Source organism: Copadichromis virginalis, linkage group LG7, assembly GCF_057382275.1.
Source record: "Copadichromis virginalis isolate Kocher_CV1m ecotype Utaka linkage group LG7, C_Virginalis_male_GT1.1, whole genome shotgun sequence".
Classification (NCBI taxonomy): domain Eukaryota; kingdom Metazoa; phylum Chordata; class Actinopteri; order Cichliformes; family Cichlidae; genus Copadichromis; species Copadichromis virginalis.
Genome location: NC_140624.1, coordinates 34,303,975 through 34,318,434, shown reverse-complemented (window position 1 = coordinate 34,318,434; position 14,460 = coordinate 34,303,975). Strand labels below are relative to the sequence as shown.

General features: G+C 41.5%; 2 protein-coding genes across 2 annotated transcripts in view; one reads left to right on the top strand and one right to left on the bottom strand.

Moving 5' to 3' along the window:
* Positions 1 to 373, bottom strand: part of LOC146705482 (growth hormone receptor-like) — a 32,888-nt gene extending 32,515 nt beyond the window's left edge. The window contains exon 1 of the mRNA XM_085463156.1: positions 39 to 373. Within this exon, the coding sequence (XP_085319282.1) occupies positions 39 to 119 (81 nt within the window). The 5' untranslated portion in view covers positions 120 to 373. The remainder of the gene's footprint in view (positions 1 to 38) is intronic.
* On the top strand, positions 1 to 12,831 carry LOC146705481 (complement component C7-like). Its single transcript, XM_085463155.1, has 19 exons — positions 1 to 53; positions 3,842 to 3,975; positions 4,107 to 4,159; positions 4,353 to 4,428; positions 5,957 to 6,098; positions 6,213 to 6,357; positions 6,579 to 6,717; positions 7,049 to 7,177; positions 7,308 to 7,551; positions 7,655 to 7,768; positions 7,873 to 8,039; positions 8,893 to 9,121; positions 9,223 to 9,394; positions 9,656 to 9,743; positions 9,855 to 9,987; positions 11,748 to 11,939; positions 12,145 to 12,241; positions 12,345 to 12,526; positions 12,634 to 12,831. The coding sequence occupies exons 2-19, from the start codon at positions 3,910 to 3,912 to the stop codon at positions 12,807 to 12,809; spliced, it is 2,544 nt and encodes an 847-aa protein (XP_085319281.1). The 5' UTR covers positions 1 to 53; positions 3,842 to 3,909; the 3' UTR covers positions 12,810 to 12,831.
* The last annotated feature ends 1,629 nt before the right edge of the window (positions 12,832 to 14,460 follow it).

Genomic DNA, 14,460 nt, shown 5'->3' with positions numbered 1-14,460 from the left:
GTCTGAGAACAGCAGGAAAACAGTGAGAAGGCGCTTACCGGACACTTTATTAGGTACACCTTGCTCCTGTCTGTCTTCATGGATCTGTGGGATTTAGATGTGGTGACTGTGGAGGCCATTTACGCACAGTGAAGTCATTTTCATGTCCATGAAACCAGTTTGAGACATGGTGTGTTCTCCTTTGTGCTCATAAAGGGATGGGCAAGGTTAGCAACGATCAGGTAGGCTGTGCTGGTAAATGATCCAGGGATCCATGTTGTTTATGCCAAATTCTGAGCCTTCCATCCAAATGTCACAGCAGAAATCTATTTTGGTGAGCCTGTGTGGATTGTAGCTTCAGTTTCCTGTTCACAGCAGACAAGAGTGGCACCTGGTGTGGTCTTCTGCTCCTGTAGCCCATCTGCCTCAAAGTTTTGCATAAGATGTGATGCTTGTCTGCACACTTTGGTTGTAATGATGGGTTATTTGAGTTTCTGATGTCTTGCGGTTGAAGCAGTGTGGCCATTTTCCTGTGAACTCTGTCATCAACAAGTACCTTTTTTTTTTTTTTTTTTTTTTTTACCAGAGAAAAGGACTTGTGACCCAGAGAACTGCCACTTACTCAGTGTCCTTTCTGTAAATTCGAGAGATGGTTGTGTGGGAAAACTAGATCAGTAGTTTCTGAAATACACACAACAGCCTGCCCCTCTTGACCATTTTTACATGCCTAAATGTACTGAGTTGGTGTCACAAATACTGAGATCCTATATGTTAGGGCAAGAGAAGAACATGCTGGGAAATTTAGGAGAAGTGGACATTTGCTATTTATTTTTCCCAAATTTGCCTTGTTGGCAGCTTTTGTCTTGTAAAGTTTTTTTCTCATGAAATTTTCAGGTTTTTCTAATAACTTTGTCACATATTTAACAATAAATCTGCATTTGTTCTCATTAATTCAATTTAGTCAATATTTGACAATATTGACAATTTTTTCTTGCAAAATGCAAAAAATTGCCACGTTTTTTCTCAATTTGCTGTTTTTGTGTTTCTCAATTTCTCCTAAATATGACACTTTTTGTCTCCTGAATATGACCAAATTCATATTTTTTCATGTGAATTTGCTAGATCTTTATTTTTTCCCTATATATTTCTATTTTTTTGAGTAAGTAATATACCAATTTTTTTCCAAAACATTTGCCTTATTTCTTCCAATTTTAACAATTTTTTCTTGTTGATTTACAAAATTTACAAAAAAACTAAACCTTTTAGTATTTTCTTAGTCTTGTATTTTTTCACTCTCACCTTTTGTCCTTTGCAATAATCATAAGTGTGTCATGTGCATTTGTCTTTATTTGTTTTATAAAAAATGTCAATATTTTTCTGTCAATGTTGAAAATGCTCTGGGAAAAAAATGGATAACACAGTATCATCTAAACAATTTAATATATTTACATAATTACGTGCATTAGTCAACCTTTTTAATAAAGCTCTTACAGCTAATTGGTAGCTGCCGTGGGTGCTGAGAGAAACTGTGAGAGAAACTTAACAAATGGCTGAAAAAAGCTCAGCTTCAGCTTGGACTCTACACGTAGACTAACAGAGCGAATGCCTCCCAGCCTGTGGAGTCACATTTCAGTGCTTTTCCATTCAGCAGTACATGTGAGTCCTTACCCAATCATATGTCAGCTACAGCTTGTTTTTGACCCTGTCCTCAGACCACCCCTCAAACCACCCAGCACTCTCCACATGCTGGGTGGTTTGAGGGTAACATATAGGATCTCATAGCACACACAGAGACACACACATATTCTGCAGTTTTGATATTTGAGATAGGACGCAAACTCAGTCAATATAGGTGAAAAGTTCTGGTTATAAAAGAAGCCTGCTGTTAGTGATATTAGACTCTCAGGGGAAGAGGATACAAAATCACAGAACACCCTGTTAATTTAATATGTTGAAATTCTCACCAGGTATATACTTAGACTGCTCTTACAGTTCAGTCACAGTAACTCAAAGAATCTCATAAAAATTATTATCATCAGTATCATCATGATTTGGAGCTGCTTTGTTTTTGGTCGGATGAAGAGCAGATGTGGTTGAATCTTTACCAAGATGCATTAAATAGGTTGACTTTTTTTCATATGTTGATGTATTTTAAAGTAAGAATCCTGAATTTATTCCAATAGAGATGGTTTAGACATGTGCAGGGGAAGGGTGGTGGATATATTCAGGAGGAAAAGGGAAAGGCCGCAGAGGAGGTTCATGGATGTGGCGAAGGAGGACGTGCAGAGGGTTGGTGTGGCAAAGGAAGATGCAAGAAGAGAGTGAGGTGAAGGAAGAGGATTTGCTGTGGTGACCGCTAAATGGAACTGCCGAAAGAAGAAGAAGATGTATTTGGCATAACTTACAGAGGTTCAATAAAGACGTCCCCAAAATATTTAACAATTATCTCCATACTAGTTTTTTGTTTTGTTTATTGTTGCATACATGCCTTCTTATTTTACTAAACTGTTACCTGGATTTCACCTGGAAGTCACCCCCTGAAAGGCCTCATGGGAAACTGGTTCCTATGTGTAGTTCTTCAAGTGGAGTGTGTCTGCTGTGCAAAATGAGTCTGTGCTGTGTTGTGTGGCCTATAGTGAATATCCTGTTTGTACAAGTGTGAGTGTTCACTTATGTATCATGTGTGTAAAATCCATATATTCATGTTACTTTGGCAAGGTTTAGGGAAAGAAAACATGTTAATCTTTCTAAGACATTTCCGTTTCAGTTTTTATTTGTCATATGCAAGTTAGCACAGGGTCAACATTGCAGTGAAATGTATTTGACGAGGAGCAGACAGTCACTCAGCAGTATAGTATGTAAAAAATAGTAAGAGCAAATGCTCTAGCACATTTGATGCTAGAGTTATATTATTATTCAAAATACTAATCACCCGAACGACAACACTTCACAAAAAAAAAAAGAAAAAAAAAGACATGAGCAAGAATTTATAGTCCTGTGTCCTGAGCATCCATCAAGCACCACTACAGCACAGGCTTGTGATACTGTCACAGTGGTAACCAGTGCCCTCTAGAGGACCAAGTGTGCACACAGGCAGAAACACAATAGAACTACAGCTTCTATTATTATGCTCCATCAGGCTGACAAAAATAGAGGCTACTGTGCTTTTAAACATCATTAGCAAACTTTTACATTTTTTGGGTGTGATCTTTCTTTTCTATTTTTTTAGTTTCACACATAATATCTTCTTGATCTACTGATTTTACACACCAGGTGAAAGATTTTCTGCTTTCTCAATCATGCCTTACACATTATGTTTAGACCACCGAAGGGCAACTTCGTCATTTTAGCACCAATTAATGTAAAAATCCTGGTTAATTCCTAAGACTTGAACTATTTCTTGCAGCTATTTGTTGCATAATGACAGACCACTGCTGGGCTATAATCCAGTCTGCCTGTATAAGTTCTACCTCTGACGGGAGTTTTAAGTACTTGAAATGAAGGCATCTGGACTTATGCCAGTATTTAATACCTGGGACTTTTCTACATGAATTGTGCAACAAAAAAATCGAATGTTTTCAAATATGAGTCTATGTGACCTTTGGCTAAATCACGCTGACTCAGCTTATGGAAGCCTTATCCAGGATAAACAGCTGTGACGTAGCTGCTGCTTTTCTCCTACAATGAAAAAAGGACAAAAAAACAGCACACCGTTCTTGTTGTTCCCAAGGCAAACAGGATTATCACATATTTTTACTGGAAATAGACACACAGTGACACAAAGTTTGGTGGAGAAATGGAAGCAGTGGAAAAGAACGCCAAGTCTCTGTTCACGGCTTATGAATTGTGGGTGTTTCTTCAGTGTGGGAATTCCTGAACTCTAATGAGTAAAAACCACCAACCCTCCTCCAACCCTCTCCAGCTGGTTATATGAGCCTGAGTGCTATTGTGCTAGTCCAGAGGAGACGGCTGAACTCTGAGGAGCACATCATGAAGGTAAGCACTTATCAAATTTAGATTATATCTAAAAATAATTGGGAGGTATTTTTTTGGCTAATCGAGCATAACTACTATTAAATGAGGAGTTTTTACATTAAATGAACTCTTTCCCTGCATTTTTTTCACAGCTGAATTTGGCTGCTGCTTTGGCGTTGTCACTTGCCTTCATCTCTCCTGTTTGGTAGGTGCACACATGCAGAAATCTTTGACACTGTTGGCTGTTAAACTTATCTCTGGTACACTGTTTGTCAAAAATCATAGTTTAGATTTTTTTTTTTCATTATCAAAGGTTTTTCTACTATCTGTTCATTTTAAATAATATAATATAACATAACTGTTTTGCAATGAATACACTGTCCCATCCTCATCCCCAGTTGTCAGCAGCCTGTAAACTGCAGATGGGGGCCTTATGGAGACTGGTCTGAGTGTGATGGCTGCACAAGTACAAAGGTACATTGGAACTGCTTCAGCATTCACTTACATGCAGCAGAGACATGTAGCTAAAAGCTTTGCACGTAAATAGAGTGCCTTTTAGCCTGAGGCACTGTAAATTCTAACGAGTAATTGTGTTTCTACTCCTGCTCAAGGACACTTAAGCACAAGGAGTGCCTCGGAATCAACTCTCCAGTCCTAAAACAGCTCTAAACCCATAGACTGTATATAAAAGATGGGATCTCAAATCAACTACTGATTTGAGAAGTCCTGTTGTGAAACCTCAAACTGAACGCCAAACTGCAATTTTGAAATTGGCACTGCATGGAGGGAGAAAAGCTACAGCCCCAGACTTGACTGGGGAAGCTGACAATCACACATGCCAGAAACAGTTATAAACAAAAATGGAGTCAGAAATAAGACGTGTGTAAATGTCGAACAGCAGTTGCTCTTCCGTACTCTGAAGAGTAGCAATTATACAGCACTTATTACTGAAGAGGAGCTTTAAATGGAGTGATAATTTAAAATATTAGTGTCATGTTGTATTAAATAGAGCCTAAAACTAGTTATTGAGATCATACAGAAACTTTTTACAGCCTAGGCCTTTTTCTTCACGTAGATTTCTAGACAACAAAAGATGCCAGAGTCGCCCCCTGCAGGCCTTTAGAAAGATGCAGCTTTATGGCACTTCCACTTTAGCTTTACTTTGAGAACTAGAAGCGAAATCTAATTTTTACACATGCATCTTGCTGTATGGGTAATTTGGCCCTACTTTTTGAATAATATCTTTAGGAACTTAAAAACAAACTTTAGTTTTGGCTTGCCTGCCTGACCCCTAGTTTAAACAAACTGTTACATAATGCAAAAAATGTTTGAGGCATAGGCAAAGATCACCCCACAAGTTTGTTTTTTTTGGTTCTGTCTCTTCTGATCTTCACTTTCTGATCTTCACTTTAAAGCCAATCCTTATAGTATAATGTTTTAAAGATCAGTGTTTTGTCCCGAGATGTGCATTATTTCTGCACAGTTTGTCCCTTTGCTGTGACATAATGAATATAGTGCACACACAAATTGTTTACACAGCAGTCACACATTCAGTGATGCCTGATCCCCCAAGTCCATTACGAAGACTCTGATTTGCACTTTGTGTAATCCTCAGGCCAACAGAAACGAAAGGCCTCAGGACTGTGAGAGGAAACACAGTGAGAGCGCTCCATCTATTCATTACACTTGCATGCCTACAGTTTAGTCAGAGCCACTGCAGTCAAAGGAGAAGTAATGTTTCTATCTTAGCAGAAGCAAGGTCATCACCAAACAGAGCAGGAGTGAGTGACCAAGGATTGGATATTTATGAAGTCAGATACTAGCTAAAAGGAAGAACTGGGGTGGAAGTGGGTTTCAAAGCAGTGTATTGATAAACAACAATTGTAGGCAATTGAGCTTCAATAGTGCATGTGACCATGCCAATAAGCGAGCTTACATAGGGTGCACTAGCAGTATTAGCGTGCAAAAAGACTATTCATGTTTTTAATCACTTTTTTTACAGGTACGAACTCGACACGTGGAAGTGTTTGCCCAGTTTGGCGGTGTGCCGTGCTCAGGAGAGGCCACTCAAACACAAACATGTGTCCCACAGAAAAGATGTCCACTGGAAGCAGGCTGTGGAGACAGGTTTCGCTGCAACTCTGGTAAATTGCAGTGTAAACAAAAATATCGCAAATAATTAAAATTCCTTCTACAGCATTTTTTGGGGGTTTTTTTGCAATCTGTGGATAAACCTCTTTACTGAAACCATCATGCAGGTCAGTGTATCAGCCAGTCTCTAGTGTGTAATGGAGACCAGGACTGTGAGGACGGGCTGGACGAGCGAAACTGCGGCGAAGACAACAGCCTGGCCACGTGTGACCTCGACAAAACACCTCCAAACTCTGACTTCACAGGTCGAGGGTAAGTAGCTACAGCTCCCAACACCAGGAATGTGACTGCAGATCAGAATATGATTTTTGGGAAGGAGAATATTTAACTTATGTGTCTAGAATATAGACTGCATAACCTCAGTGGGTTCTCCTCTAAGTTTTGGACTCAACAATTTGTCTCCATGCTAGCCTTTGAGGCTGCAGTTTGGTGTAAAACTGATGTGTGTGTGTGTGTGTGTGTGTGTTGTGCAGGTACGATGTGCTAACAGGGAAACTGAGAGCAGGTGTGATCAACACTCGAAGCTTTGGAGGGCAGTGTAGGAAGGTGTTCAGCGGTGACCATAAAGTCTTGTACAGACTGCCACACAACATCCTCAGATATAACTTTGAGGTGAGTCAAACAGGAACCTGTAGTTTTCATGCAAAATAAAGTTGGTGAGCTGACTCCTATGAATAACCCAGTAAGATAATAAAAGAATGCTCAATTTGACATCAAGTAGTTGCAGGTAAAAGTTCACTCAAAGTGACAAATTTGCTTTGGATGATGGTCTTTTGAGGAAAACTCTGTTTGATTTGTCCAACTGTTGGATAATAAATGTTTGCAGAAAATTGCCTGCAGTTGTTGAGTTGTGAGCTGACTGACAGCCTGAACAACACGGAGCTGATGTGACAAGCTGACGTCCGATTTTAGAAAATGCTGAACTCTGATGTTTGTGCTGCAGGTGACAGTAGACAATGACGAGAGCGACGAATCCTACGAGAGCTCTTGGTCCTACATGCAGCACATCCAGAGCAACGCCTTTCTGGTGCACGACCGGCGCACGTTTCACAAGGAGGTTACTAACAACAAGGTGTGTATACACAAATACAGTTTATGTCTTTTTTTTAATTCCAATGAGATTAACAAACTGTACCTAGGCTCAGATCAGTCGGCTCTGTCAGCATCTTGCTCAAGTTTTTCCTTCCACATCTGTTGTCCAGGCCTACCGACTTATAATCCTGAAGAATAAAGTGGAGCTGGCCCAGTTTCAAAACTCTGCCCCCCAGTATCTGACTCTGGCCGAAGGCTTCTGGAAGGCCTTGTCCTTGCTGCCCCTCACATATGACTACTCGGCCTACCATCAGGTGCTCCAGAAGTATGGCACACACTACCTTTCCGAGGGCTCACTTGGAGGCGAATACCAAGCCTTGTTGGAGTTAGACCGTCAGGCACTCGCATCTACCAGTAAGAATATTTGGTATTAATGACACCAGGCATTTTAGTCAATTTAAAATAATGCACACACGTTAGAGATAATCTGTTTGATCCTGGCTTGTTTTCTGTAAAGGTACGACAGATATAGATTACCAGAGGTGTTGGAGGAAAGTTAAGCGCCGTTTCTTCAGGAAAAAAGTCAAAACAGTCTGTGAAAAACTGACAAAATCTGTATCAAGCAGCCACGGTGGGTGAAAGGTTTTTATATCAAGACTTTTGAACCATACACAGTGGCCCATAGAGGGTCAAAGAAACCAAATAAATGATTTAACCTCCGCTTACTTTCTACAGGAAGCAGTGTTAACAAGATGCCCATTAAGGTCAATGTGTTCGGAGGAGATATAGGACTCATTGGTGCTCTGAGTGTTCTGGATCTGGAAAACCCAGAAGCTAATGGAGAAGTTTACGATAACTGGGCTTCATCTGTCAAAGACTTCCCTGAAGTCATAAACCAGAAGGTATAACAATGAAAAGAGTGAAACATCTATTTGCTTTCTTTCTATTGTCTGCTTCATCCTGGTTAAGTGACTCTTTCTCAGGCCCCTCCAGGTGTGGGGGCCTATCTCCCCTCACCATACTCGTGCCTGCTTCATGCCCTCGGGGCAGGGCTATGGTTCTCCACAGCTTCTAGCAGATAGTTACATGGAGAAACCTTTTGAAAACACAGGTGTGCACGCAGGCGCTCATAGACACACACTATATCTTCCTTGGCTGCTGCCTCAAAGCATACCATGTGCTGTCGGTCTTGCATGCTGCTCAGAAACTCTGTTACTCTACTTATCTAGGTTGTTGCTGTGGTCTCCCTATTGTGTTGTTCTCTTTTTTGCTCGTTTTCTTTTTCTGTTTTCTTCCATCAGGTGATCGAGAGGATTTTTTTAGTGTCTTCTCTCACTGTCCCTCTTCCCCTCTATTTTTCTTTCCCACCTTTCTTGCTTTCTTCCTTTCCATCCCCCATCCATATCTGTCCATTCTGTAATAACTTAAAATATGATAGATAAATAAATAATAACAATAATAAAGATCAATCAAGTGGACCAACAGGATAGGCAAAAAAAATAAAGTGACTCTTTGGTTTGGGCAGAAACTCAAACAGACTCACAGGAAGGGAAAAATTAGAGTTTGGATTCAGTGAAGTGAGACGTGATCTTTTGCAGAGTTGCCTTTATAAATGTTGTTTAGAGTTTAGGCTTGGCTTCTGCAAGCTATGCATTTGCACTTAAGAAGATATAATTTGGTTTCTTTTCATAATAAATAACCTTCCTTGATGAAGGATTATGTGTATTTGTTTTAAATGTGTTGGGTTTTTTTCAGCTGCGCCCTCTGTATGAGCTGGTTAAGGAAGTGCAGTGTGCAGGACTGAAGAAGCTCCACCTGAAAAGGGCCACAGAGGAGTACCTGGCGGAGGAGCATCCCTGTCACTGCCGGCCGTGTCAGAACAACGGTCAGCCACTGCTGACGGGCTCCGAATGTCGCTGTGTCTGCCGCCCGGGAACCTCAGGACGAGCATGCGAGAACGGAGCTGTGATTGGAGAACAACCAGGTAACCAGCCATAAAACCCAGAGGGGTCAGAACTTGTGCCATCCAAACTCCTTTCCTAACAAGACAGAACTGGAAACTGAAGCTCTCCTGATTTTCTTCAGGGGTGATCCACGGCAGCTGGAGCTGCTGGTCTTCCTGGGGCTCATGCTCTGGAGGCCAAAGGTCAAGAACCCGAAGCTGCAATAACCCCGCCCCCAGCAGAGGTGGTCAACATTGCACGGGACTGCAGGTGGAACAGAAGCCCTGTGATGACCCAGACATCCAATATTTACAGTAAGAATCATTTTATTTAAGTATTAGTCTGGTAAATGTAACTTAATCAATATAATGGAAATAAATAAATGAAATAAAACAGTTTAAAAAGCAAAACCAAAAGTTTTCATTCATTTCAATCTCAAGGTTTTAAAGGTTATTTGCAATGTCCTTAATGATTTGGATCCACAAGTTGTGATTTTGATATTGCAAACTAATCCACTCCAGTGACATTCATTTAGGAGTATCAGAGTCATCTAACTGCAAACTGTTTGCGTTCAGGATGATGGAGCCCCAGTGCTTCAGTCTTTCTGTAACTCCACCAAAAACCTGTGGGCCTCCTCCAAACCTCAGGAATGGATTTGTTCAGGTGAGGCTAAGCAGCTGTTGAGGCTACTGAACCTCTGGTGTTTGGGACTGAGAATCTTCTTTAAGTCCATCAGGCTGAGGATGATTGAGCTTTCCTGTCATTTTTTTCTAGAATCCCAGAGATTTTTACCTGGTTGGAAACACGGTGGAGTACTCCTGCGTGGACTGGTATTACCTCAGTGGAAATGCAGTAGCAACATGTGCTGAAAACCAGAAGTGGACTACAGGACCGAGGGTTTGTAAAAGTACGTTTTGTGATTTATTTATTTTTTTTTGTGTGTGTGTATAATTTTTTCTTTTGCTATCAGGTTATCCCAGAAACTGCTGTGTGAATATAGCCACTGGCTAAGAAGCCAGGACTCAGGGGCTGGAGTCATGGAGTAATTTTTTTGTGTGCCATGTGGTGTTTTATGAGTGCTTTGGTCCAGAGAGAATTCTTCAGTATGTATGAACGGATTCCTTCACATGAGCAGAGGTGGCAAAAACGTAAAGTGACAACTCTATTTAAGTACAGCAACAATGTATTTGTACTTCATTACTTGACACCTTTGCACATGAGCATTTTGTGCTCCTGTTCAGAGATTTCTGGAGCTTTGAGGCTTCTTTTTGCAGTCATCTTAAATTTATTTCAATAGTCACAATTAGGCAGGTTGCATTAGGTTTGTGCAGCAAAAGAGGGAACTGGATGGCTACAGCCAGCTTTGTTACTTACTGAGGTAATGCAGAGGTGATTTCCAAGTCAAAACTTTGCCTTATCTGTTGGTTGAGACACCACGATATTTTCTTCGGATAAAAATTTCCTGCTGTCTGATTAGATGATAAAAGAGTCAGAAATTATTGGTGTTGTGCGTGGTTCAAAGGGGCCTGGGTCCACTCACTTCAACAACTTGTCCATCCTGACTGTGAGAATTGTTTTCTTAGGTGTTTTTGTCAGTTATCAAAACAAATATACGACCAGATGTGTTTTCTTTTCTAAAAGACAGTCAGCAGATCTGTCCTGTTGCAGCAGCCCATTTCACGCTGACCCATATCTGTGAAATCTGAGCAGCTCGTCCTGAATCAAATGTTGCTCAGAAGAGATTGAAGAAACTTTCCTTACATTTTGTTGTTTTCTATTCTGCTGTGGGTGCTGTGTTTTTTGACACGGGGATCATGTACACCTGAAGCCTCAGATTGGGAGTAAGGGCGTTCAAAGTGAGGATGAAGTCACTTAATGCAGTTACTTCCACTGAAAGTAAAAAACCTACAGAACATAACATAAGACAGGTTGAGGTGGTTTCTGTTGAGAAAAGTTGTAGCTCACCCAAGTCTCTTTCTTTTTCTCACTCTCTCATCTGTAATGAGGGTAATCATTCAAATAAGACTTTGATAATTGAATTACATTTTGGATATTGCTGTCAACATTAATGAACCGTCTGAAGCCTGCATTGTTTTGTAATGCCAGCAGAGGGCGACTCCTCCGGTTGCAAAAAGAAACGTTTTTTTAATGACTGCATGGACTCAGTTGCTATTTTCAGGTCTTACTGAATAAAAGTTGAAGTTAATTTTGTAAATGATCATCATTTCTAGGGCCCTTAAAGGAGGATAATCCAGGTCATGAGAGTGCTTGTTAGCATATGAACAGTCTAACAGTCAGAGATGCTCCTCAACCATGGTTGGATGCTTCATAGCAGAACTTCAACGGGTGATGTCTTTGGTGGCGATGCCCATCTTTTTTGTACAGTTTGTGGGAACCAGCAGGTTTCGCCTCATTTCTACCACCTCCCCCTTGCTGCTTTATAACCACTTGAATTTTGGACATAGCAACCTGCTGAACAGGGCACACAGCATGATCATAAACCCTACACAGCCTTGTAAGATGGAGTAAAATTAAGTCCCAGAACTGAGTAAAACCTTAAAGATCTCCATGTTTTAAGTTTTTCCATTGTTAGTAACTGTATTGGAAGTTCAGTTTTGTTGTAATTCTCACTGCCTGATGCTCAAAAGCTTTGTCCTCCTGTTCCAGGTTCCACATGTGGGATTCCCTCACTCAACAATTTAGTTGTAGCCACACCAACCAAACAAGCCTATGAGATTGGAGACAGTGTGTCCCTGTCCTGCCCCGAGGGCTCGGTGATTGACAGAGAGGTGTCGGAGATCATCTGCACTCCCAGTCTGCAGTGGTCTCCTTCTCCTGCTGTTGCTCATTGTACAGCAGGTAAAATGCATTTCATCTTGCTCTTCTTTTTTTGCTCTCTAAGGGTGACTTCTGTCTCTCTAGCTGTTATATGTTCAGTATTTTCTTCTCAATAACTTTTTCTGGCTGCATTTTGGTGGGGGGCTGGTAAGGTGCAGTCAATTTTTGTCACGTTATATCTGCTTTAATATATGGTTGAATCCTGCTTTTTGTATGCTTTCCTCAGCCCCCACAGCTCCCTCTCCTCCTTCTGGCCTAACATGTAAACTATGGGAGACTCTGGGAAAGAACGAGTGTGTCTGTAAAATGCCGAATCAGTGCACGTAAGCTGATGTCCATTTCTGTATTTAGCACATTGGAAATGCTCCATCTATTTATAAAACCTAATTCAAATTCTCTCCGTTTCTGTGTATTATCTTCTTTTAGGACTTCTCTGCAGCTGTGTGCCACACTTCGTGCAAACCATAATATGGTGCTAGATGTCTGTAAGCTCGGAGCTCTGCGGTGTATGGGCCGGAACTTCGTGTTAACCAGTGACAGCGACTGCCGGTGGCCAGAGAAGAAGTTTACATCCTGCGAGGATTGCCAGCCGGGGACAATCTGTCAAGGTGTCTTTATAGAAGACTTTTTCTTTTCTTTTCTCACAATAAAAGCCAAAAACAGGATGTATATGTGACAGGATGCTGTATAAAACCATTGTGCTTTTTAACTGCAGAAGCAGAGAGGAAATGCGTGTGCAGGAATGCATCAGAATGCCCCAAAGACTCTACTCCACTCTGCGTTAGCTCCGGTGACGGCAGCACTCACGTGACCACGACTGAATGTGAGGCGGGGGCCAGGCGATGTGCTGGAGAGCAGGTCAACGTGATCAGTATTGATCCCTGCCAATAATAAAGATGCTGGTTTTGGCTTTTTCTCTCTGAAAATTTTGACATTGTACATACAGTGGGGCAAAAAAGTATTTAGTCAGCCACCGATTGTGCAAGTTCCCCCACCTAAAATGATGACAGAGGTCAGTAATTTGCACCAGAGGTACACTTCAACTGTGAGAGACAGAATGTGAAAAAAAAAATCCATGAATCCACATGGTAGGATTTGTAAAGAATTTATTCGTAAATCAGGGTGGAAAATAAGTATTTGGTCAATAACAAAAATACAACTCAATACTTTGTAACATAACCTTTGTTGGCAATAACAGAGGTCAAACGTTTACTATAGGTCTTTACCAGGTTTGCACACACAGTAGCTGGTATTTTGGCCCATTCCTCCATGCAGATCTTCTCGAGAGCAGTGATGTTTTGGGGCTGTCGCCGAGCAACACGGACTTTCAACTCCCGCCACAGATTTTCTATGGGGTTGAGGTCTGGAGACTAGCTAGGCCACTCCAGGACTTTCAAATGCTTCTTACGGAGCCACTCCTTTGTTGCCCGGGCGGTGTGTTTTGGATCATTGTCATGTTGGAAGACCCAGCCTCGTTTCATCTTCAAAGTTCTCACTGATGGAAGGAGGTTTTGGCTCAAAATCTCACGATACATGGCCCCATTCATTCTGTCCTTAACACGGATCAGTCGTCCTGTCCCCTTGGCAGAAAAACAGCCCCATAGCATGATGTTTCCACCCCCATGCTTCACAGTAGGTATGGTGTTCTTGGGATGCAACTCAGTATTCTTCTTCCTCCAAACACGACGAGTTGAGTTTATACCAAAAAGTTCTACTTTGGTTTCATCTGACCACATGACATTCTCCCAATCCTCTGCTGTATCATCCATGTGCTCTCTGGCAAACTTCAGACGGGCCTGGACATGCACTGGCTTCAGCAGCGGAACACGTCTGGCACTGCGGGATTTGATTCCCTGCCGTTGTAGTGTGTTACTGATGGTGACCTTTGTTACTTTGGTCCCAGCTCTCTGCAGGTCATTCACCAGGTCCCCCCGTGTGGTTCTGGGATCTTTGCTCACCGTTCTCATGATCATTTTGACCCCACGGGATGAGATTTTGCGTGGAGCCCCAGATCGAGGGAGATTATCAGTGGTCTTGTATGTCTTCCATTTTCTGATGATTGCTCCCACAGTTGATTTTTTCACACCAAGCTGCTTGCCTATTGTAGATTCACTCTTCCCAGTCTGGTGCAGGTCTACAATACTTTTCCTGGTGTCCTTCGAAAGCTCTTTGGTCTTGGCCATGGCGGAGTTTGGAGTCTGACTGTTTGAGGCTGTGGACAGGTGTCTTTTATACAGATGATGAGTTCAAACAGGTGCCATTCATACAGGTAACGAGTGGGGGACAGAAAAGCTTCTTACAGAAGACGTTACAGGTCTGTGAGAGCCAGAGATTTTCCTTGTTTGAGGTGACCAAATACTTATTTTCCACCCTAATTTACGAATAAATTCTTTACAAATCCTACCATGTGGATTCATGGATTTTTTTTTTCACATTCTGTCTCTCACAGTTGAAGTGTACCTCTGGTGCAAATTACTGACCTCTGTCATCATTTTAAGTGGGGGAACTTGCACAATCGGTGGCTGACTAAATACTTTTTTGC

Bases quoted from the DNA above. Each gene is read 5' to 3' on its own strand.
- LOC146705481 (XM_085463155.1), top strand. From the start codon at position 3,910: ATGAGCCTGAGTGCTATTGTGCTAGTCCAGAGGAGACGGCTGAACTCT. The intron at 3,976-4,106 runs GTAAGCACTTAT...TTTTTTTCACAG, and splicing joins CTGAGGAGCACATCATGAAG to CTGAATTTGGCTGCTGCTTT. The intron at 12,527-12,633 runs GTGTCTTTATAG...TTTTAACTGCAG, and splicing joins GCCGGGGACAATCTGTCAAG to AAGCAGAGAGGAAATGCGTG.